This window comes from Bufo gargarizans, chromosome 10 (assembly GCF_014858855.1).
Source record: "Bufo gargarizans isolate SCDJY-AF-19 chromosome 10, ASM1485885v1, whole genome shotgun sequence".
Taxonomy (NCBI): domain Eukaryota; kingdom Metazoa; phylum Chordata; class Amphibia; order Anura; family Bufonidae; genus Bufo; species Bufo gargarizans.
Window position 1 is genome coordinate 89591731 of NC_058089.1, and position 24127 is coordinate 89615857.

At 45.0% G+C, this 24127-nt stretch overlaps 1 protein-coding gene across 1 annotated transcript in view; it reads left to right on the plus strand.

Moving 5' to 3' along the window:
- SLC6A2 (solute carrier family 6 member 2) overlaps positions 1-24127 on the plus strand; it is a 162333-nt gene that overhangs the window by 111016 nt on the left and 27190 nt on the right. Inside the window, exon 7 of the mRNA XM_044270290.1 lies at positions 9333-9457. Within this exon, the coding sequence (XP_044126225.1) occupies positions 9333-9457 (125 nt within the window). The remainder of the gene's footprint in view (positions 1-9332; positions 9458-24127) is intronic.

Below are 24127 nucleotides of genomic sequence, written 5' to 3' on the forward strand. Positions count from 1 at the left end.
AATGCAATTGGCCAGCGCTACAGAAGAACAAGGGCAGACTCCGCCTACCATAACTTTGTGACCGGAGATACCGGAGGGCATAGTGGGAGAACGGAGCGGCGCCCGAGGATAACAGTAAGTGCAGTGAGATCCCCGGGCGCCGCTCTACATGTCTGTATACTTAGTTCACAGTGTCATAATCGGTGAAAGGTCCTCTTTAAGGCAACATTCTGTTCTCAGGAAATAAATGATATAATTAAAAAAGTTCTAGAACTTTTCAGAGATCTTGAAATCTGCAGGAAAGGACAAATAGATAATTACTGGTGGCTACGAGGATAAGAGATTTGTCTTCATACACAGAAGCCAGCTGTAGATTGAACTGTATTTGAAGTTCGGCTGCAGAATTCTAATATGAAGTGTGTCCACTGAATTTCTCATCCACTAGTTGTTTCCATGGATTCTCACCTCGTATTTCAGCCTCCTGGGGGTATTCAGTTGCTTTTTGGTCTTTGGTCTTTTTGGATACTTCAGATTCCATATAGGAATTAGAAAAATGGACTGAAAGTTTTAATACATGTTGAAAACCATTAAATCAGTTGTTCAAAGCACAGCTTCTAATTAGTCTGGAGGCTCAAAGGTTTTGAGCTATCCCTGCACAATGTCTTCATAATGTAAGAATACACTGCATATCCCTTCTCAAGCTCCAAGTCAAAGGCTCGGCTAAATCTTAGACAAAGGACAAAAGAATTAGATGTGAATGACTTTGTCATGCTTACTACGCAAGGTTTATTGCAGAATTCCTGATTTACAGTGCCCATGTGGCTGGGAAATTGTTGTTTTGCGGACCTATTGCTTTTTATGTTGAATTTGTGTAGATTTGTTAGGCAAGAGATTTGTACATTAAGGTTTAGTTCCAGGTGTAGTTTTTGGCACTTTCACTTTTTTGTTACAAATGCGGATCTGCTTTGTCTACTAAAAACATTTGACTTGGGGCTGCTCCTAAGGGTGTTATCTTAGTGGCCTCCTAGTCTTCACCCTTCAAAGAAGTTATTCGAGACCTTGCGTTTTTAAAATGTGCAGCATTTACCCACTCTCAACTTCGGTTGCGTGATGCACCTCCCAGCTTTCCTTGAAAACATACACTTTTGATCTCCTGCGTTGATGTAGAAATAACATTACCAGCGCTGTTACAACACACCCCTTATGACTTATCCCCATCAAGCAAAGGTGTAGCTAGGCTTTCCAGCACCAGGGACAAGGATTCAGCATCGCACCCCCATCCCACACACTTGCCACTCAAACTTACATAAAGAAGGAAAAGTTCTGTTTTTTTAACAATTTTTTTTTTACATTAAGCCACTCCTCTAACTCTGCCCAGTGTATAACTATACTCGCCTACCTATCTAATAAAATCTATCATAGGGTACACTGTAGTAGCAATACACCTTTCAATAAATGATAGGACCAGCTGGTTCTACCGCATCCAGGGTTTCACTTGCGTGCGGAACAAGGTCGCTGCGGTGATAAAGCAAAAAGATTAATCACATAAGGAAGGGATGGTAACTGCCCCTGTGAAATTCCCAGCAGGTTGCGCTGTACTGCTCTGTATGACAGAGCTATCCCAATGTATAACCGGGTAATCTAGGGTATTGCTTTCCTCTTAGTGCTAATACAGTACTAATGCCCACATTGTGCCCCTCACAGTAGTTATACCCACATTGTGCCCTTCATTGTAGTTATGCCCACATTGTGGCCCCTCATAGTACTAATGTCCATATTGTGCCTCTTTTACAGCAGAAATGCCCACATTGTACCCCCTCACTGCAGTTTTGCCCACATTGCGCCCTCTCACAGTAGCTATGTCCCCCTTGCAAACCCTTCACAGTAGTTATTTCCTCCTTGTGGCCCCTTCACAGTAGTTATTTCCTCCTTGTGGCCCCTTCACAGTAGTTATACCCAACTTGTGGCCCTTTCACAGTAGTTATGCCCATCTTGTGGCCCCTTCACAATAGTTTTGCTGAGCTTTGTGCCCCTTCACAGTAGTTATGCCCACCTTTTTGCCCCTTTACAGTAGTTATATTCACCTTTGTGCCATTTCACAGTAGTTATGCCCACTTTTGTGCCCCTTCACAGTAGTTATGCCCACCTTTGTGCCATTTCACAGTAGTTATGCCCACTTTGTGCCCCTTTACAGTAGTTATGCCCATCTTTGTGCGATTTCACAGTAGTTATGCCCACTTCTGTGCCCCTTCACAGTAGTTATGCCCACCTTTGTGCCATTTCATAGTAGTTATGCCCACTTTTGTGCCCATTTACAGTAGTTATGCCCACCTTTGTGCCATTTCACAGTAGTTATGCCCACCTTTGTGCCCCTTCGCTGTAGTTATGTCCACCTTTTGCCAGACATATATACTTACCTGTTTCCCTGATGATCGGCACACCCAGCGTTTCCAGCAGCAGCACAATGCACATTGCACTGCTGGCTGTGCAGGAGGCTGATTCGAGGGCTTTCATCTTTTATGTGCGGCTGCTGGGGAACGCCGGAGACCAGCAGAACAGTGAAGCAGGTTGTGGACAGCCCCTGTGTCTGGGGCACATGTACAGCGACACCCCCCCCCCCTCAATACGCCCCTGCCGTCAACCACTGGCTGTTCCACCCACTGCTAGAGGGTGCTCCCCCTCGACATCTTTGACTTGTACAGCGCATGCGCGAATGGTATGGAATAAATAAATAGGGCGCATAGTTTGGAAATGGCGTTAAGTGTTGTAAGTGGCAGGGGATGAAGTAGGCAGGAGATACTGTGGGCAGAAAGCTGAGTGAAGAGGGTAGAGGACAACATGTGATGGGTGGGAAAAAAAACGTATCCTATAATTTCTATGCTGCATATGTAGTAGAATCCATATTGTGATTTTTATATTTTTGGGCTTGGTTAACCCCTTAACACTTATACAGGGATCTGGACTCTGCTGCAGGTAAACTACATGGTCTCTGTTCATTAGACTGCTGACCAACTAAGATCAAGAGACACTGGTGTGAAATACTAAGGAATCAAGCAAAACCATAATCAGGGACAAGCCAAAGACAGCGCTGAGTTTGTGCAATCCAAAAACAGTCTGAGGGTTAGGGCAGGCAGCTCAGGGTCAGTACCAAGACCAGGCAGAAGTCAGGTCAGGCAGTTTAGGGTCAAATTCGGAGGCAGGCAGAAGTCAGTATACAGGAAAGCAAATAGTACACCTTTGAAGAAAGCTAGACAACAAGGGGAAGGTTCTTTAAATAACCAGGGGTGGATAGATAACCATAGGCTAGGAAAGATGAAGTGAGCACTGGCCCTTTAAGAACCAGATGAAGCTTGCATGCCCTATGGTAAGAATGACAGGGTGCTATCAGGAAGCAGCCCTCAGCCTGTGTGGAGTGGATGGAGCAGTGCTACTCAGATGGCTGTGTCCACTGAGCAGGAGAAGAGGGAAGCTGCTGGGTCCAGACCACTGGAGATCTAGAGAAGGAGAGAAAGTTTTACAGTGGCTTTGCCCCTGGGGAGCAGGAAGATATAACATTATTGATCACAGTGTTAATAGTAAAGGGGTGATTTGTGAATAGCGTAAAAGAAAATATTAGTGGGATGTTCTTCCTTAAAATAATATAAATGCATAGTATGCATTATTCATAAAGCATAATAGAAATGAATATAAAGGCAGCTTAGAAAATTAATAAAAAAAATAGTGGATTGTGAATATAGGGTCATATTGGACCACCAGGAACACCCACTAAGCCAGGGATGAATTGGGCACTGGAAAAAACTAAAAGTGGCCCCATTTTGTAAGAGGGTCTAAATAGACGAGAGGTGAGCAAACAAAGGTAGGCAGAGACAATTCAAATAGGTGGGGTCAGCAATGCAATAATGCAGCACACAATACCACCCCAGCAGAACCAAATACCACAGTGCAGCACAAAATACCGCCCAACAAGTACCTGACGTTCCCAGGCTTAATTAACAATCAGCATAAGGTTGCTATGTACCCAGCTGGCAGCCAAAAGAAGGCCCCCTGGAGATCGGCTCACCCGGAGGGTGTAGGGTCTATGGTCAGGGTACCCCTGCACTAAGCTTTGAACTAGGAGCCACACAAGCTCACATATCAGAGAAAGCAAAAAATGCAATAGGGAAAGTCACCAACATAACACAACTTGAATCTCTCTCCACAAATTCTCTTGAATAAAATCTAAATAATCCAAACTTTTCCCAAAATTTGGGTCGAATTCCGATTCTATAGAATCATTTTGCTTATCTCTAAACACGATACATTTCTAAGGCCTTGTTCACACATCAGTTATTTCCATCAGTTTTTGTGAGCCAAAACCAGGAGTGGAGGCCACACATTGATAAGGTATAATGAAAAGATCTTCAACTGTTGTGTATTTATGACCGGCACCTGGTTTTGGCTCGCAATAACTGATGGAAATAACTGATCAAAAGACTGACATGTGAACAAGGCCTAACAGGTATTATTCAACAAACTTAGCTTGGTCCTCAAGGAGATGATTGCATCTTCCATCTGCATTTGATCTAATTTGATCAATTAGGTCTGACATCTGAAACTGGTTTCTGCTGTCTCCTCTTAAAACATGCTGCACTTTCTTTCAGAACATGCACATTAGATCTTCATGATGTTCCTCGTTCTGCTTCAGGACATGCTTTTTATTAATATGAGGCTCTTCCATTGCATGTCATAGAAAGTGTAGTCCGTAGGATGTGAGTAAACTCCATCTGGTGATACTCAGGTATAAAGATATTATTTCTATTTGCATGAGGGATGTATTGGAAATAGAACATTGTATTCTGAGAATCTGATTAGTTTTTATGCATCATTTCTGGTTTGAAGACTGTATTTCATTGCCTGCAGTCTGAACTTTATGAGTTCCATAAACCTGCATGGCTGTTGATCATTCACTGTATTATTTCCAGACACAGGACCATCAGTACTTTCAGGAATCTTTCTTCATTTTCTTGGTGCACTGCCTCAGGTACTAAGAGTGCATGAACGTTCTTTTTGGTCTAAACTCTCTTTTTACGGCTTACTTTCCCTGTTCAGCTGCCTGTCTTGTCATCATCAGCACTAAAATTGATCCTATATTACCATTCTCATACATAACATAGTAAGTTTAGTCTGCTGTCTCCGCTAAAGATAGTCCGAATTGTTCTGATTAGAAATACCACATTGATCCTTTTAAAACATGCATACCTAATTGCCCCCACAAGATACAATAGAGGTCATTTACAACGGCTGTATGACAGATTTTTGGCTTACAAAAGTTGCAAATTTATGTGCAAATAGCATTTCGGGCAACAATATCTTCCTTTTTTTGCCTTTCTCTGCTGCCTTTGCCGCTTTTTATAAAATAGGTGGAGCTTAGTAAAAAGGACAAGGACACCACTGTCCGACACATTCAATATTAATATCTACACCAGCTTCTGCTGGCATGAGTTTTTTAGTTTCTGGAGGTCACTGATGAGATACATTTATTAAGAGGCCTGCATCTTTCCATACAAGTGTCTTGCAAAAGTATTGACTTTTTTCGTATTTTGTTACATTACAGCCTTAAATTCAATGTTTTGTTAATCTGAATTTTATGTGATGGATCAGACACAATAGTCTAAGTTGGTGAAGTGAAATAAGAAAAATATATAAAAAAAACTATTGTTTAGAAATAGAAAACAGAAAATTGGCATGTGCATATGTATTCTCCCTCTTTGTTAGGAAGCCCAAAAAAGCTCTGGTGCAACCAATTACCAATTACGAAGATAATTCGTGAAATGATGCTCCACCTTTGTGCAATCTAAGTGTCACATGATCTGTCATTGCATATACACACCTTTTTTGAAAAGACCCAGAGGAGCACCATAAAATTGATCATAACCAAATGGAAAGAACATGGCACAATAGCAAACCTGCCAAGAGACGGCCGCCCACCAAAACTCACGGACCGGGCAAGGAGGGCATTAATCAGAGAGTCAGCACAGAGACCTAAGGTAACCATGGAGGATCTGCAGAGTTCCACAGCAGAGACTGGAGTATCTGTACATAGGACAACAATAAGCCGTACGCTCCATAGAGTTGGGCTTTTTGGTGGAGTGGCCAGAAGAAAGCCATTATTTTCAGCTAAAAACAAAAAAGCACATTGTGAGTTTGCGAAAAGGCATGTGGGAGACTCCCAAAATGTATGGAGGAAGGTGCTCTGGTCTGATGAGACCAAAATTGAACTTTTCAGCCATCAAAGAAAACGCTGTGTCTGGCGCAAACCCAACACAGCACATCACCCAAAGAACACCATCCCCACAGTGAAACATGGTGGTGGCAGCATCATGCTGGTGGGGTGGGACTGGGAAACTGGTCAGAGTTGAGGGAAAGATGGATGGTGCTAAATACAGGGATATTCTTGAGCAAAACCTGTACCACTCTGTGCGTGATCTGAGGCTAGGACGGAGGTTCACCTTCCAGCAGGACAATGACCCCAAACACACTGCTAAAGCAACACTTGAGTGGTTTAAGGAGAAACATGTAAATGTGTTGGAATGGCCTAGTCAAAGCCCAGATCTCAATCCAATAGAGAATCTGTGGTCAGACTTAGATTGCTGTTCACAAGCGCAAACATCCAACCTGAAGGAGCTGGAGCAGTTTTGCAAGGAGGAATGAGCAAAAATCCCAGTGGTAAGATGTGGCAAGCTCATAGAGACTTATCCAAAGCGACTTGGAGCTGTGATTGCCGCAAAAGGTGGCTCTACAAAGTATTGACTTTAGGGGGGTGAATAGTTATGCACATTGACTTTTTCTGTTATTTTGTCCTATTTGTTGTTTGCTTCACAATAAATAAAAAAAACATCTTTAAAGTTGTGGGCATGGTCTGTAAATTAAATGATGCAAACCCTCAAACAATCCATTTTAGCCTCCATTCACACGTCCGTATAATGGGTCCGCATCCCTTCTGCAAATTGCGGAACGGGGTGCGGACCCATTCATTCTCTATGGGGACGGAATGGATGCGGAGAGCACACTATGTGCTCTCTGCATCCGCATTTCCGGAGTGCGCCGCCGATCTTTCGGTCCGCGGCTGTGGAAAAAAATAGGACATATCCTATTCTTGTCCGCAATTACGGACAAGAATAGGCAGTTCTATGGGGGTGCCGGCCGGGTGTATTGTGGATCTGCAATTTGCGTATCCGCAATGCACTACTGACGTCTGAATTGACCCTTAATTCCAGGTTGTGAGGCACCAAAACACGAAAAAAAGTCAAGGTGAATACTTTTGCAAGGCACTGTAAATTGGTCACATCTTACTTCAGCAGGCTTTTTATTAAGACTAGCATGTGAAACGCAAATCCTTGGTAAATGAGACCCAATATTTGTCCGGCAAAACTAGCAAGTGGAAAAGCTGACATATAAAAAGAATGGATAGTAACATCAGTCTATGGACACCTTTGCACTATTTTTTTTATTGTTCCTTTGCTTCCTAAACACAAAATTAACATAGACTAACCCCTAAAGGCCCCAAAGCGTTTCACCTTTAAAGGAAGTGGCGGGCAGTGTTCACAGTAATGCACTGACCCACAGCACTGCTCCCTGATGAGCCGGATGACCGGCGAAACGAGTTGGGGTCATTAGGGGTTATTCTATGTTAGGGTGGATTACATAGGTCCGAGGTTCCAGAGGCTGGGGGACGCTCTTTTTAGGGCGGGTGCTCCGATTGCAGCCATTTAGGTATTCCCCATCAACAGACTAGGGTCTATGAGGGATAGTGTACTTAGGCACTTTGCTATATTGCTGCAATGTGGAGTTCACACCACCACTGAGACCTGTGAGCTTCGTTTGACCCCTTTAGCCTCACCAAACGGTACCCTATCTGAGCCTCCGTTATATATTATACTTCTTTGAGCACCTTTTTCATCTTATTTTATCTGTAAAACGAAGTAAAAGCTAAGTTTTATATTCCCTAAAAGCGTTCCCAGCTTACCAGTATTAGTTTGAGGCTTACTCTCTGGGTAGACCTGACACAGAGACTGGGTGTCAGAATACATATAGTAGCGTTTCTATTTCCCGGTATTGAGATCCGTCATAGGGTCTCAATACCGGAAACAAATGCTTCAGTTTTGTCCCCATTTATTGTCAATGGGGACAAAATGTAACTGGACAGAACGGAGTGCTCCAAAATGCATTATGTTCCGTTTCGTTGTGTTCTCATACCGGAAAGCAAACCGCCATGGGGTGAGGAGCAAGGCGGATCAGTCAGGACCCAAAATGCAAGTCAATGGGGATGGATCCATTTGACTCTGACACAATCTGACACAATCGAAAATGGATCAGTCCCCCATTGACTTTCAATGGCGTTTATAATGGATCTGTTTAGGCAATGTTAAAGATAATGCAACCGGATCCGTTCATAACGGATGCAGGCTGTTGTATTATCAGTAACGGAAGCATTTTGCTGAGCCCTGCCGGATCCAGCAAAAACACTAGTGTGAAAGTCGCCTTAGACAGGCCGATTATCGGGAATGGATGTTTCTGAGAACCCATCTAATGGTGCAGCCGATCACCCGATGAACGAGTAAAACGCTTGTTCATCAGGTGAAACTGTTGTTCATGTAGGCACCTAAATGATCCGTAGTCACAGATCGCATCTCTGCCCTAATAGAGCTAAGATAAAAGCGGACCTCCCAAGTGTCCCTCTTTTTGACCCAAGTCCCTCTGTATCTCTTTGCTCCATAAATGTCCCTCTTTTTGACCTGATGTATAAATTTGCATTAATACATGTACAATATTGATCCAGAAAGTATTTATTGTATTTTCATCTCTGTATGGCCTCATGCACTCGACCGTTGTTTCATTCCGTGTCTGTTGTTCCATTTTTCGTGATTTTCTGCAGACCCATTGACTTTCAATGGGTCCGTTGAAAACTCGGCTAATGCACCGTTTGACATCTGCGTCCGTGATCCGTGGTTCCAGTCCGTCAAAACAATATAACCTGTCCTATTTTTTTCACGGAAAACAGTTTGCGGACCCATTCAAGTCAATGGGTCCGTGAAAAAACGCGGAGGCACACAAGATTGTCCTCCGCGTCCGCTTTTTTCCTATTATTTGCATGGCAAACTTGACTTAGATTTTTTTTTACTTTCCTTCATGTCTGGTGATCCTCCAAAAATAAAGGAAGACACACGGAAACAAAAACGGAAACGGATCACGGAACAACGGAACCCCATTTTGCGGAACGGAACACAACAACGGTCGTGTGCATGAGGCCTTAACCAAACATTTGTGAGGACAAATCAGCAGTAACGGCACCTGTCTTATTCTTCTCATTACAGGGATGCTCTGCTCACAAGCACCGTGAACTGTGTGACAAGTTTCATTTCTGGGTTTGCCATCTTCTCAATACTGGGTTATATGGCTCAAAAACACAACATGAGAATTGAAGATGTAGCTACCGATGGTGAGTGATTTTTCCCTTTGCTACACTGTGATAAATGCCTTAGTAAAGACTGCAATTACTATGTCACATCCCAGCTACTTACTGGTCCAGCTCTGATTGGCTGTGTCATTATATTCTGCAATTTTCAAACCAGTACCTGGATCTGAATACTTTTGTAATTGCATGTAATTAAACATTTAATATGGCCAATAAGTTATTCAATAAAATGTATGTGTATAGTGCCACCTGCCGTTTTTTTTTTTATTGTTTATCTGTCCACCTTGCTGAGGTGGACGCACATGCTCAGTTCCATCCTTTATCTGTCTCCTGAGCTGTGATAGGTAGAGCATGGACACGCCCCCTGAGCTGCAGCAGAAAAGACACTCCCCTGAGCTGCCAGCTTGATATAAATCTAGCAGAGCAATGAATGGGAGATATCTGGATCCATGTGAGGTACAGGGCTGGTTCTAGCTTTGTTAGAAAGAGATTGTCATGTACTGTATCATTTCTGATTTTCATTTTTTACATTAATCACGGGATAACCTCTTTAAATGAGCGTGGCTATGCTTCAGTTAGACAGGATCTCTTGGACACAAGTGGTGCTCTATCTGAATAAATTTGCAATACTGAATAAATTTAAATACTAGTTTTTATAAACCTGGGCAATCCCTTTAATATCAAACTTCTTTCTTTGGTACAGAATTGTCCAAAATAAAATTTGCTATTAAATATCTATTAGAGGAGACTCATAATTGGTGCTGAACTCAAATCTGTGTTAAATGATAAACTGCTGGCCACTACAACTCCCAGCATGCACAGTTGCTCGGCTGTTCTTGGAACTCACATAGAAGGCAATGGGACATGCTGGGACTTGCTGAAGTGCTGGAGGCTGCTGATCTGCTGCACTAGAGGGAGTCTGCATACTGTTCTACTAATAAATGAGGTTTTCCAGGAGTTTAATATTGATGGTTAGTGTTGAGCGCGAATATTCGAATTGCGAATTTTTTTCTCGAATATTGTAACTTCGAGATTTTGCGAATATTTCGAATATAGTTCTATACATTTGCGAAATCAAATTCTTGCTTGTGGGTCAATAAGCCATTAGCCCAGAAGCAACTTAAGCAGGGGGGAATCATGTTTTCATATGGAAAATAAAATTACCAATATTCTAAAAAACTAATACATAGCAATATAGTGAATATATTCGTTATTTAGAATTTTGGCATTATTTTTTTTCCTATCTGTACAGTTGTTCGCATACTCCTCCCCGACAAGTGTCCCCGTCACCATTGGAACCCCTGTGGGTTAGAAAATACCATTGGATCTGAGTTTTCCCTGAGATCGTTAAAGCTCAGATCCGATGGCATATTCTAACGCACAGGCGTTCCCATGGTGACGGGGACGCTTGTCGGGGAGCAGTATGCCAAAGTGGAATAACAGTACACATAAATTACAGTCTATATGTGTATTTTACGAATATTCGTAATATTGCTCTAACTGCGTCTTTTAGAATATTTGTAATATACACATATAGACTGCAATTTAGCTAATATAGTGCTATAGTAATTTTTTTTATAGTGTATATATTTTCCAAAACTGAAGTTCAGAAGAGGCAAAAAAAAATTAGACTAAAAAAAAAAGATTATAGCACTATATTAGCTAAATTACAATCTATATGTGTATTTTACGAATATTCTAAAAGACGAAGTTAGAGCAATATTAAGAATATTCGTAAAATACACATATTAGCCTAGCCATAGTCATAGGAACGTTGCCTTATACAGGGAAAAAAAAAATTGCACGATTAGTTTAACCACCTCCGGACCGCCTAACGCAGATTCGCGTTCCGGAGGTGGCAGCTCTGCGCAGAGTCACGCATATATGCGTCATCTCGCGAGAGCCGTGATTTCCTGTGAACGCGCGCACACAGGCGCGCGCGTTCACAGGATCGGAAGGTAAGCGAGTGGATCTCCAGCCTGCCAGCGGCGATCGTTCGCTGGCAGGCTGGAGATGTGATTTTTTTAACCCCTAACAGGTATATTAGACGCTGTTTTGATAACAGCGTCTAATATACCTGCTACCTGGTCCTCTGGTGGTCCCTTTTGTTTGGATCGACCACCAGAGGACACAGGCAGCTCAGTAAAGTACCAGAAAACACCACTACACTACACTACACCCCCCCCCCCCTTGTCACTTATTAACCCCTTATGAACCCCTGATCACCCATGATCACCCCATATAGACTCCCTGATCACCCCCCTGTCATTGATCACCCCCCTGTCATTGATCACCCCCCTGTAAGGCTCCATTCAGACATCCGTATGATTTTTACGGATCCACTGATACATGGATCGGATCCGCAAAACACATCCGGACGTCTGAATGGAGCCTTACAGGTGGGTGATCAATGACAAGGGGGTGATCACACATATAGACTTCCTGATCACTTCCCTGTCATTGATCACCCCCCTGTCATTGATCACCCCCCTGTAAGGCTCCATTCAGACGTCCGTATGATTTTTACGGATCCACTGATACATGGATTGGATCCGCAAAACACATACGGACGTCTGAATGGAGCCTTACAGGTGGGTGATCAATGACAAGGGGGTGATCACCCATATAGACTTCCTGATCACCCCCCTGTCATTGATCACCCCCCTGTCATTGATCACCCCCCTGTAAGGCTCCATTCAGACGTCCGTATGATTTTTACGGATCCACTGATACATGGATCGGATCCGCAAAACACATACGGACGTCTGAATGGAGCCTTACAGTTGGGTGATCAATGACAAGGGGGTGATCACCCATATAGACTTCCTGATCACCCCCCTGTCATTGATCACCCCCCTGTAAGGCTCCATTCAGACATCCGTATGATTTTTACGGATCCACTGATACATGGATCGGATCCGCAAAACACATACGGACGTCTGAATGGAGCCTTACAGGTGGGTGATCAATGACAAGGGGGTGATCACGCATATACTTATCCAGCTATATTCTAACCCTTAATCGTAAATGGTTTTTATTAATATTATTACATCACCTAAAAAGTCCTATGAAGTCCATGCACAAGATGTCCACCAATACCAAAATAGGGGGATAGATAACCCTAATAATGATCCTAAAGCTAGGCCCTTTGCCCAGGGGCGACTCCTAATGGTGGAGACCCCCCGTCCTCGAACCTACCTGGCAACTCCTAGTTCACCCTACAGTGTGCGGGCTGGTAATGACCGTATTGCTGGACAAAGTTGGGCATGGACATACAGGATATCCCCAAATTGCACAGTGTATACTGCCCTATCGGTTAGAATATAGCTGGATAAGTAATTTTTCTTTTCAACCCACTTTATCCAATTACATTTAATAAGGCTGGTTCCTTTGATCACGCATATAGACTTCCTGATCACTTCCCTGTCATTGATCACCCCCCTGTCATTGATCACCCCCTGTAAGGCTCCATTCAGACATTTTTTTCAGACTTCTTCTCACGCTTTAGGGCCCCTAAAATGCCAGGGCAGTATAAATACCCCACATGTGACCCCATTTCGGAAAGAAGACACCCCAAGGTATTCCGTGAGGGGCATATTGAGTCCATAAAAGATTGAAATTTTTGTCCCAAGTTAGCGGAAAGGGAGACTTTGTGAGAAAATACAAAAAAAATCAATTTCCGCTAACTTGTGCCAAAAAAAAAAAAATTCTAGGAACTCGCCATGCCCCTCACGGAATACCTTGGGGTGTCTTCTTTCCAAAATGGGGTCACATGTGGGGTATTTATACTGCCCTGGCTCTTTAGGGGCCCGAAAGCGTGAGAAGAAGTCTGGGATCCAAATGTCTAAAAATGCCCTCCTAAAAGGAATTTGGGCCGCTTTGCGCATCTAGGCTGCAAAAAAGTGTCACACATGTGGTATCGTTGTACTCAGGAGAAGTTGGGGAATGTGTTTTGGGGTGTCGTTTTACATATACCCATGCTGGGTGAGATAAATATCTTGGTCAAATGCCAACTTTGTATAAAAAAATGGAAAAGTTGTCTTTTGCCAAGATATTTCTCTCACCCAGCATGGTTATATGTAAAATGACACCCCAAAACACATTCCCCAACTTCTCCTGAGTACGGCGATACCAGATGTGTGACACTTTTTTGCAGCCTAGGTGGGCAAAGGGGCACATATTCCAAAGTGCACCTTTCGGATTTCACCGGTCATTTTTTACACATTTTGATTGCAAACTACTTCTCACACATATGGGCCCCTAGAATGCCAGGGCAGTATAACTACGCCACAAGTGACCCCATTTTGGAAAGAAGACACCCCAAGGTATTCCGTGAGGGGCATGGCGAGTTCCTAGAATTTTTTATTTTTTGTCGCAAGTTAGTGGAATATGAGACTTTGTAAGAAAAAAAAAAAAAATCATCATTTTCCGCTAACTTGTGACAAAAAATAAAAAGTTTTATGAACTCACTATGCCCATCAGCGAATACCTTAGGGTGTCTACTTTCCGAAATGGGGTCATTTGTGGGGGTTTTCTACTGTCTGGGTATTGTAGAACCTCAGGAAACATGACAGGTGCTCAGAAAGTCAGAGCTGCTTCAAAAAGCGGAAATTCACATTTTTGTACCATAGTTTGTAAACGCTATAACTTTTACCCAAACCATTTTTTTTTTGCCCAAACATTTTTTTTTATCAAAGACATGTATAACAATAAATTTAGCTAAAAATGTATATATGGGTGTAGTTTTTTTTGCAAAATTTTACAGCTGAAAGTGAAAAATGTCATTTTTTTGCAAAAAAATCGTTACATTTTGATTAATAACAAAAAAGTAAAAATGTCAGCAGCAATGAAATACCACCAAATGAAAGCTCTATTAGTGAGAAGAAAAGGAGGTAAAATTCATTTGGGTGGTAAGTTGCATGACCGAGCAATAAACGGTGAAAGTAGTGTAGTGCAGAAGTGTAAAAAGTGGTTAATCGCATATTATTCGCGATAAATGAAATAATTACGAATATTTGATTTAGATGAATATTATACGAATATTCAATCGAATATTTGCGAAATATCGCAAAATCGAATATGGCACCTCCCGCTCATCACTATTGATGGTCTGTCCTTAGGCTGGGTCATCAATATTGATCTACTTCTGGCACCCCTGCTTATCAGCTGTGTGAAGAGGAAGTGGTGCTCTGTTTCGACCTGCGGCATCTTCCTAGGCCAGTAATGTCACGTTCATTGGTCACATGGCCTATATGCAGATCAGTCAGATTCACGTGAATGGGCCTGGGCTGCAATACCAAGAACAGCCACTATGCAATGTACAGCGCCGTTCTTGGTATGTTGTGAGAAGGCCGCAGCGCTTGCCGAAGTGCCACAACCTCCTCAAGCCGTTGATCAGTGAGGGTGCCGAGTGTTGGACCCCCACCAATCTGATATTGATGACTAGGGATGAGCGAACTCGAACTGTATAGTTCGGGTTCGTACCGAATTTTGGGGTGTCCGTGACACGGACCCGAACCCGGACATTTTCGTAAAAGTCCGGGTTCGGGTTCGGTGTTCGTCGCTTTCTTGGCGCTTTTGTGACGCTTTCTTGGCGCTTTTTGAAAGGCTGCAAAGCAGCCAATCAACAAGCGTCATACTACTTGCCCCAAGAGGCCATCACAGCCATGCCTACTATTGGCATGGCTGTGATTGGCCAGAGCACCATGTGACCCAGCCTCTATTTAAGCTGGAGTCACATAGCGCCGCCCGTCACTCTGCTCTGATTAGCGTAGGGAGAGGTTGCGGCTGCGACAGTAGGGCGAGATTAGGCAGATTAACTCCTCCAAAGGACTTGATTAACTGATCGATCTGCAGCTGTGGATCATTGAGCTGCTGATCCTCAATTGCTCACTGTTTTTAGGCTGCCCAGACCGTTTGTCAGTCACATTTTTCTGGGGTGATCGGCGGCCATTTTGTGTCTTGTGGTGCGCCAGCACAAGCTGCGACCAAGTGCATTTAACCCTCAATGGTGTGGTTGTTTTTTGGCTAAAGCCTACATCAGGGTGAAGCTGTCACACCAAGTGCATTTAACCAGCAATAGTCTGTTCATTTTTTGGCCATATACAAAATCAGGGGCAAGCTGCGCCTGTCACCAAGTGCATTTAACCCTCAATGGTGTGGTTGTTTTTTGGCTAAAGCCTACATCAGGGTGAAGCTGTCACACCAAGTGCATTTAACCAGCAATAGTCTGTTCATTTTTTGGCCATATACAAAATCAGGGGCAAGCTGCGCCTGTCACCAAGTGCATTTAACCCTCAATGGTGTGGTTGTTTTTTGGCTAAAGCCTACATCAGGGTGAAGCTGTCACACCAAGTGCATTTAACCAGCAATAGTCTGTTCATTTTTTGGCCATATACAAAATCAGGGGCAAGCTGCGCCTGTCACCAAGTGCATTTAACCCTCAATGGTGTGGTTGTTTTTTGGCTAAAGCCTACATCAGGGTGAAGCTGTCACACCAAGTGCATTTAACCAGCAATAGTCTGTTCATTTTTTGGCCATATACAAAATCAGGGGCAAGCTGCGCCTGTCACCAAGTGCATTTAACCCTCAATGGTGTGGTTGTTTTCTGGCTAAAGCCTACATCAGGGTGAAGCTGTCACACCAAGTGCATTTAACCAGCAATAGTCTGTTTATTTTTTGGCCATATACTACATCAGGGGCAAGCTGCGCCCGTCACCAAGTGCATTTAACCCTCAGTAGTGTGGTTGGTCAAGCTGTGACACCAAGTGCATTTAACCAGCAATAGTCTGTTCATTTTTTGGCCATATACTACATCAGGGGCAAGCTGCGCCCGTCACCAAGTGCATTTAACCAGCAATAGTGTGGTTATTTTTTGGCCATATCCCAGTCTAATTCTGTCACTAAATCCATACCGGTCACCCAGCGCCTAAATACTAGGCCTCAAATTTATATCCCGCTAAATCTCTCGTTACCGCTGTCCTGTTGTAGCTGGGAAAGTTATTTAGTGTCCGTCAAAGCACATTTTTTGTTCTGGGTTGAAGTACAATTCCCAATTTAGCAATTTCATAATTTAGTGGTTTCTGCTATATCAGAGCTATTTGAAATCTATCCCTAAAAGGGTATATAATATTCAAGGTGCACATTGGGTCATTCAGAATAACTTCACACACACCCGCTACTGTGTATTTTCAAGTCTAATTCTGTCACTAAACCCATACCTGTCACCCAGCGCCTAAATACTAGGCCTCAAATTTATATCCTGCTAAATCTCTCGTTACCGCTGTCCTGTTGTAGCTGGGAAAGTTATTTAGTGTCCGTCAAAGCACATTTTTTGTTCTGGGTTGAAGTACAATTCCCAATTTAGCAATTTCATAATTTAGTGGTTTCTGCTATATCAGAGCTATTTGAAATCTATCCCTAAAAGGGTATATAATATTCAAGGTGCACATTGGGTCATTCAGAATAACTTCACACACACCCGCTACTGTGTATTTTCAAGTCTAATTCTGTCACTAAACCCATACCTGTCACCCAGCGCCTAAATACTAGGCCTCAAATTTATATCCTGCTAAATCTCTCGTTACCGCTGTCCTGTTGTAGCTGGGAAAGTTATTTAGTGTCCGTCAAAGCACATTTTTTGTTCTGGGTTGAAATACAATTCCCAATTTAGCAATTTCATAATTTAGTGGTTTCTGCTATATCAGAGCTATTTGAAATCTATCCCTAAAAGGGTAGATCATATTGAAGGTGCACATAGGGTCATTCAGAATAACTTCACACACACCCGCTACTGTGTATTTCCAAGTCTAATTCTGTCACTAAACCCATACCTGTCACCCAGCGCCTAAATACTAGGCCTCAAATTTATATCCCGCTAAATCTCTCGTTACCGCTGTCCTGTTGTAGCTGGGAAAGTTATTTAGTGTCCGTCAAAGCACATTTTTTGTTCTGGGTTGAAGTACAATTCCCAATTTAGCAATTTCATAATTTAGTGGTTTCTGCTATATCAGAGCTATTTGAAATCTATCCCTAAAAGGGTATATAATATTCAAGGTGCACATTGGGTCATTCAGAATAACTTCACACACACCCGCTACTGTGTATTTCCAAGTCTAATTCTGTCACTAAACCCATACCTGTCATCCAGCGCCTAAATACTAGGCCTCAAATTTATATCCTGCTAAATCTCTCGTTACCGCTGTACTGTTGTTGCTTGGAAAGATATTTAGTGTCCGTCAAAGCACATTTTTTGTTCTGGGTTGAAGTACAATTCCCAATTTAGCAATTTCATAATTTAGTGGTTTCTGCTATATCAGAGCTATTTGAAATCTATCCCTAAAAGGGTATATAATATTCAAGGTGCACATTGGGTCATTCAGAATAACTTCACACACACCCGCTACTGTGTATTTCCAAGTCTAATTCTGTCACTAAACCCATACCTGTCACCCAGCGCCTAAATACTAGGCCTCAAATTTATATCCTGCTAAATCTCTCGTTACCGCTGTACTGTTGTTGCTGGGCAAGATATTTAGTGTCCGTCAAAGCACATTTTTTGTTCTGGGTTGAAATACAATTCCCAATTTAGCAATTTCATAATTTAGTGGTTCCTGCTATATCAGAGCTATTTGAAATCTATCCCAAAAAGGGTATATAATATTCAAGGTGCACATAGGGTCATTCAGAATAACTTCACACACACGCTTCTGTGCATTTCCAAGTCTAATTCTGTCACTAAATCCATACCGGTCACCCAGCGCCTAAATACTAGGCCTCAAATTTATATCCCGCTGAATTTGAATACAATACATTGGGCCAAATAATATATTTGTTGTTGTGGTGAACCATAACAATGAGAAAAACATCTAGTAAGGGACGCGGACGTGGACATGGTCGTGGTGGTGTTAGTGGACCCTCTGGTGCTGGGAGAGGACGTGGCCGTTCTGCCACATCCACACGTCCTAGTGTACCAACTACCTCAGGTCCCAGTAGCCGCCAGAATTTACAGCGATATATGGTGGGGCCCAATGCCGTTCTAAGGATGGTAAGGCCTGAGCAGGTACAGGCATTAGTCAATTGGGTGGCCGACAGTGGATCCAGCACGTTCACATTATCTCCCACCCAGTCTTCTGCAGAAAGCGCACAGATGGCGCCTGAAAACCAACCCCATCAGTCTGTCACATCACCCCCATGCATACCAGGGAAACTGTCTCAGCCTCAAGTTATGCAGCAGTCTCTTATGCTGTTTGAAGACTCCGCTGGCAGGGTTTCCCAAGGGCATCCACCTAGCCCTTCCCCAGCGGTGAAAGACATAGAATGCACTGACGCACAACCACTTATGTTTCCTGATGATGAGGACATGGGAATACCACCTCAGCATGTCTCTGATGATGACGAAACACAGGTGCCAACTGCTGCGTCTTTCTGCAGTGTGCAGACTGAACAGGAGGTCAGGGATCAAGACTGGGTGGAAGACGATGCAGGGGACGATGAGGTCCTAGACCCCACATGGAATGAAGGTCGTGCCACTGACTTTCACAGTTCGGAGGAAGAGGCAGTGGTGAGACCGAGCCAACAGCGTAGCAAAAGAGGGAGCAGTGGGCAAAAGCAGAACACCCGCCGCCAAGAGACTCCGCCTGCTACTGACCGCCGCCATCTGGGACCGAGCACCCCAAAGGCAGCTTCAAGGAGTTCCCTGGCATGGCACTTCTTCAAACAATGTGCTGACGACAAGACCCGAGTGGTTTGCACGCTGTGCCATCAGAGCCTGAAGCGAGGCATTAACGTTCTGAACCTGAGCACAACCTGCATGACCAGGCACCTGCATGCAAAGCATGAACTGCAGTGGAGTAAACACCTTAAAACCAAGGAAGTCACTCAGGCTCCCCCTGCTACCTCTTCTGCTGCTGCCGCCTCGGCCTATTCTGCTGCTGCCGCCTCGGCCTCTTCCTCCGCCTCTGGAGGAACGTTGGCACCTGCCGCCCAGCAAACAGGGGATGTACCACCAACACCACCACCACCACCTCCGTCACCAAGCGTCTCAACCATGTCACACGCCAGCGTTCAGCTCTCCATCTCACAAACATTTGATAGAAAGCGTAAATTCCCACCTAGCCACCCTCGATCCCTGGCCCTGAATGCCAGCATTTCTAAACTACTGGCCTATGAAATGCTGTCATTTAGGCTGGTGGACACAGACAGCTTCAAACAGCTCATGTCGCTTGCTGTCCCACAGTATGTTGTTCCCAGCCGGCACTACTTCTCCAAGAGAGCCGTGCCTTCCCTGCACAACCAAGTATCCGATAAAATCAAGTGTGCACTGCGCAACGCCATCTGTAGCAAGGTCCACCTAACCACAGATACGTGGACCAGTAAGCACGGCCAGGGACGCTATATCTCCCTAACTGCACACTGGGTAAATGTAGTGGCAGCTGGGCCCCAGGCGGAGAGCTGTTTGGCGCACGTCCTTCCGCCGCCAAGGATCGCAGGGCAACATTCTTTGCCTCCTGTTGCCACCTCCTCCTTCTCGGCTTCCTCCTCCTCTTCTTCCACCTGCTCATCCAGTCAGCCACACACCTTCACCACCAACTTCAGCACAGCCCGGGGTAAACGTCAGCAGGCCATTCTGAAACTCATATGTTTGGGGGACAGGCCCCACACCGCACAGGAGTTGTGGCGGGGTATTGAACAACAGACCGACGAGTGGTTGCTGCCGGTGAGCCTCAAGCCCGGCCTGGTGGTGTGTGATAATGGGCGAAATCTCGTTGCAGCTCTGGGACTAGCCAATTTGACGCACATCCCTTGCTTGGCGCATGTGCTGAATTTGGTGGTGCAGAAGTTCATTCACAACTACCCCGACATGTCAGAGCTGCTGCATAAAGTGCGGGCCGTCTGTTCGCGCTTCCGGCGTTCACATCCTGCCGCTGCTCGCCTGTCTGCGCTACAGCGTAACTTCGGCCTTCCCGCTCACCGCCTCATATGCGACGTGCCCACCAGGTGGAACTCCACCTTGCACATGCTGGACAGACTGTGCGAGCAGCAGCAGGCCATAGTGGAGTTTCAGCTGCAGCACGCACGGGTCAGTCGCACTACAGAACAGCACCACTTCACCACCAATGACTGGGCCTCCATGCGAGACCTGTGTGCCCTGTTGCGCTGTTTCGAGTACTCCACCAACATGGCCAGTGGCGATGACACCGTTATCAGCGTTACAATACCACTTCTATGTCTCCTTGAGAAAACACTTAGGGCGATGATGGAAGAGGAGGTGGCCCAGGAGGAGGAGGAGGAGGAGGAGGAAGAGGGGTCATTTTTAGCACTTTCAGGCCAGTCTCTTCGAAGTGACTCAGAGGGAGGTTTTTGGCAACAGCAGAGGCCAGGTACAAATGTGGCCAGCCAGGGCCCACTACTGGAGGACGAGGAGGACGAGGATGAGGAGGAGGTGGAGGAGGATGAGGATGAAGCATGGTCACAGCGGGGTGGCACCCAACGCAGCTCGGGTCCATCACTGGTGCGTGGCTGGGGGGAAAGGCAGGACGATGACGATACGCCTCCCACAGAGGACAGCTTGTCCTTACCCCTGGGCAGCCTGGCACACATGAGCGACTACATGCTGCAGTGCCTGCGCAACGACAGCAGAGTTGCCCACATTTTAACCTGTGCGGACTACTGGGTTGCCACCCTGCTGGATCCACGCTACAAAGACAATGTGCCCACCTTACTTCCTGCACTGGAGCGTGATAGGAAGATGCGCGAGTACAAGCGCACGTTGGTAGACGCGCTACTGAGAGCATTCCCAAATGTCACAGGGGAACAAGTGGAAGCCCAAGGCCAAGGCAGAGGAGGAGCAAGAGGTCGCCAAGGCAGCTGTGTCACGGCCAGCTCCTCTGAGGGCAGGGTTAGCATGGCAGAGATGTGGAAAACTTTTGTCAACACGCCACAGCTAACTGCACCACCACCTGATACGCAACGTGTTAGCAGGAGGCAACATTTCACTAACATGGTGGAACAGTACGTGTGCACACCCCTCCACGTACTGACTGATGGTTCGGCCCCATTCAACTTCTGGGTCTCTAAATTGTCCACGTGGCCAGAGCTAGCCTTTTATGCCTTGGAGGTGCTGGCCTGCCCGGCAGCCAGCGTTTTGTCTGAACGTGTATTCAGCACGGCAGGGGGCGTCATTACAGACAAACGCAGCCGCCTGTCTACAGCCAATGTGGACAAGCTGACGTTCATAAAAATGAACCAGGCATGGATCCCACAGGACCTGTCCGTCCCTTGTCCAGATTAGACATTAACTACCTCCCCATAACCATATATTATTGGACTCCAGGGCACTTCCTCATTCAATCCTATTTTTATTTTCATTTTACCATTATATTGCGATGCTACCCAAAGTTGAATGAACCTCTCCTCTGCCTGTGTGCTAGGCCTAAATATATGCCAATGGACTGTTGCAGTGGTGGCTGACATGAAGCCTGATTCTCTGCTATGACATGCAGACTAATTCTCTGCTGACATGAAGCCAGATTGTCTGTTACGGGACCTCCCTCCTCTGCCTGGGTGCTGGGCCTAAATTTATGACAATGGACTGTTGCAGTGGTGGCTGACGTGAAGCCTGATTCTCTGCTATGACATGCAGACTGATTCTCTGCTGACATGAAGCCAGATCCTCTGTTACGGGACCTCTCTCCTCTGCCTGTGTGTGTGCTGGGCCTAAATATATGCCAATGGACTGTTGCAGTGGTGGCTGACGTGAAGCCTCATTCTCTGCTATGACATGCAGACTAATTCTCTGCTGACATGAAGACAGATTCTCTGTTACGGGACCTCCCTCCTCTGCCTGGGTGCTGGGCCTAAATATATGCCAATGGACTGTTGCAGTGGTGGGTGACGTGAAGCCTCATTCTCTGCTATGACATGCAGACTGATTCTCTGCTGTCATGAAGCCAGATTGTCTGTTACGGGACCTCTCTGCTCTGCCTGTGTGCTAGGCCTAAATATATGCCAATGGACTGTTGCAGTGGTGGGTGACGTGAAGCCTCATTCTCTGCTATGACATGCAGACTGATTCTCTGCTGTCATGAAGCCAGATTGTCTGTTACGGGACCTCTCTGCTCTGCCTGTGTGCTAGGCCTAAATATATGCCAATGGACTGTTGCAGTGGTGGGTGACGTGAAGCCTCATTCTCTGCTATGACATGCAGACTGATTCTCTGCTGACATGAAGCCAGATTGTCTGTTACGGGACCTCTCTCCTCTGCCTGTGTGCTAGGCCTAAATATATGCCAATGGACTGTTGCAGTGGTGGGTGACGTGAAGCCTCATTCTCTGCTATGACATGCAGACTAATTCTCTGCTGACATGAAGCCAGATTGTCTGTTACGGGACCTCTCTCCTCTGCCTGGGTGCTGGGCCTAAATTTATGACAATGGACTGTTGCAGTGGTGGCTGACGTGAAGCCTCATTCTCTGCTATGACATGCAGACTGATTCTCTGCTGACATGAAGCCAGATTCTCTGTTACGGGACCTCTCTCCTCTGCCTGTGTGTGTGCTGGGCCTAAATATATGCCAATGGACTGTTGCAGTGGTGGCTGACGTGAAGCCTCATTCTCTGCTATGACATGCAGACTAATTCTCTGCTGACATGAAGACAGATTCTCTGTTACGGGACCTCCCTCCTCTGCCTGGGTGCTGGGCCTAAATATATGCCAATGAACTGTTGCAGTGGTGGCTGACGTGAAGCCTCATTCTCTGCTATGACATGCAGACTAATTCTCTGCTGACATGAAGACAGATTCTCTGTTACGGGACCTCTCTCCTCTGCCTGGGTGCCGGGGCCTAAATATCTGAGAATGGACTGTTCCAGTGGTGGGTGACGGGAAGCCAGATTCTCTGCTATGGAACCTCTCTCCAATTGATTTTGGTTAATTTTTATTTATTTAATTTTTATTTAATTCATTTCCCTATCCACATTTGTTTGCAGGGGATTTACCTACATGTTGCTGCCTTTTGCAGCCCTCTAGCTCTTTCCTGGGCTGTTTTACAGCCTTTTTAGTGCCGAAAAGTTCGGGTCCCCATTGACTTCAATGGGGTTCGGGTTCGGGACGAAGTTCGGATCGGGTTCGGATCCCGAACCCGAACATTTCCGGGATGTTCGGCCGAACTTCTCGAACCCGAACATCCAGGTGTTCGCTCAACTCTATTGATGACCTATCCTGACATAACGCGATTTCAGCAGGCCCATTGTCAAAATGTCTATACTTATCTGCAAAATGGACATACAGATGCAGATAGCACACGGTACGCTGTCCGCATTTTTTGTCCCCTTGAAATAAATGGGTCCATATCCGATCTGCAAAAAATTTGGATCAGATGTGGAAAGAAATTACGGTAGTGTGTATGAGGCCTTGCACAGGAAAGCTGGAGATCTTCATTGCATATACTGTATGATCACTGTATATAGTTTGGAGTTCAATAGAAAGGGTAAGAAGTGAAGTGGTAATAGGCATACAAGGTGGACAACCTCATTTGGTCATGCTAGGTGATACTATTAGTTGGAAAGCTTGGAACTCTGTAAAACAATAGTATAACTGATGCATAGGCCACAGTCGGCAGTACCCACATGCAGGGTGGTCTACCCAAAGTTTTGCTACGGGAACCTGTAATTTGTAGCTACTCTTGACTATTTAG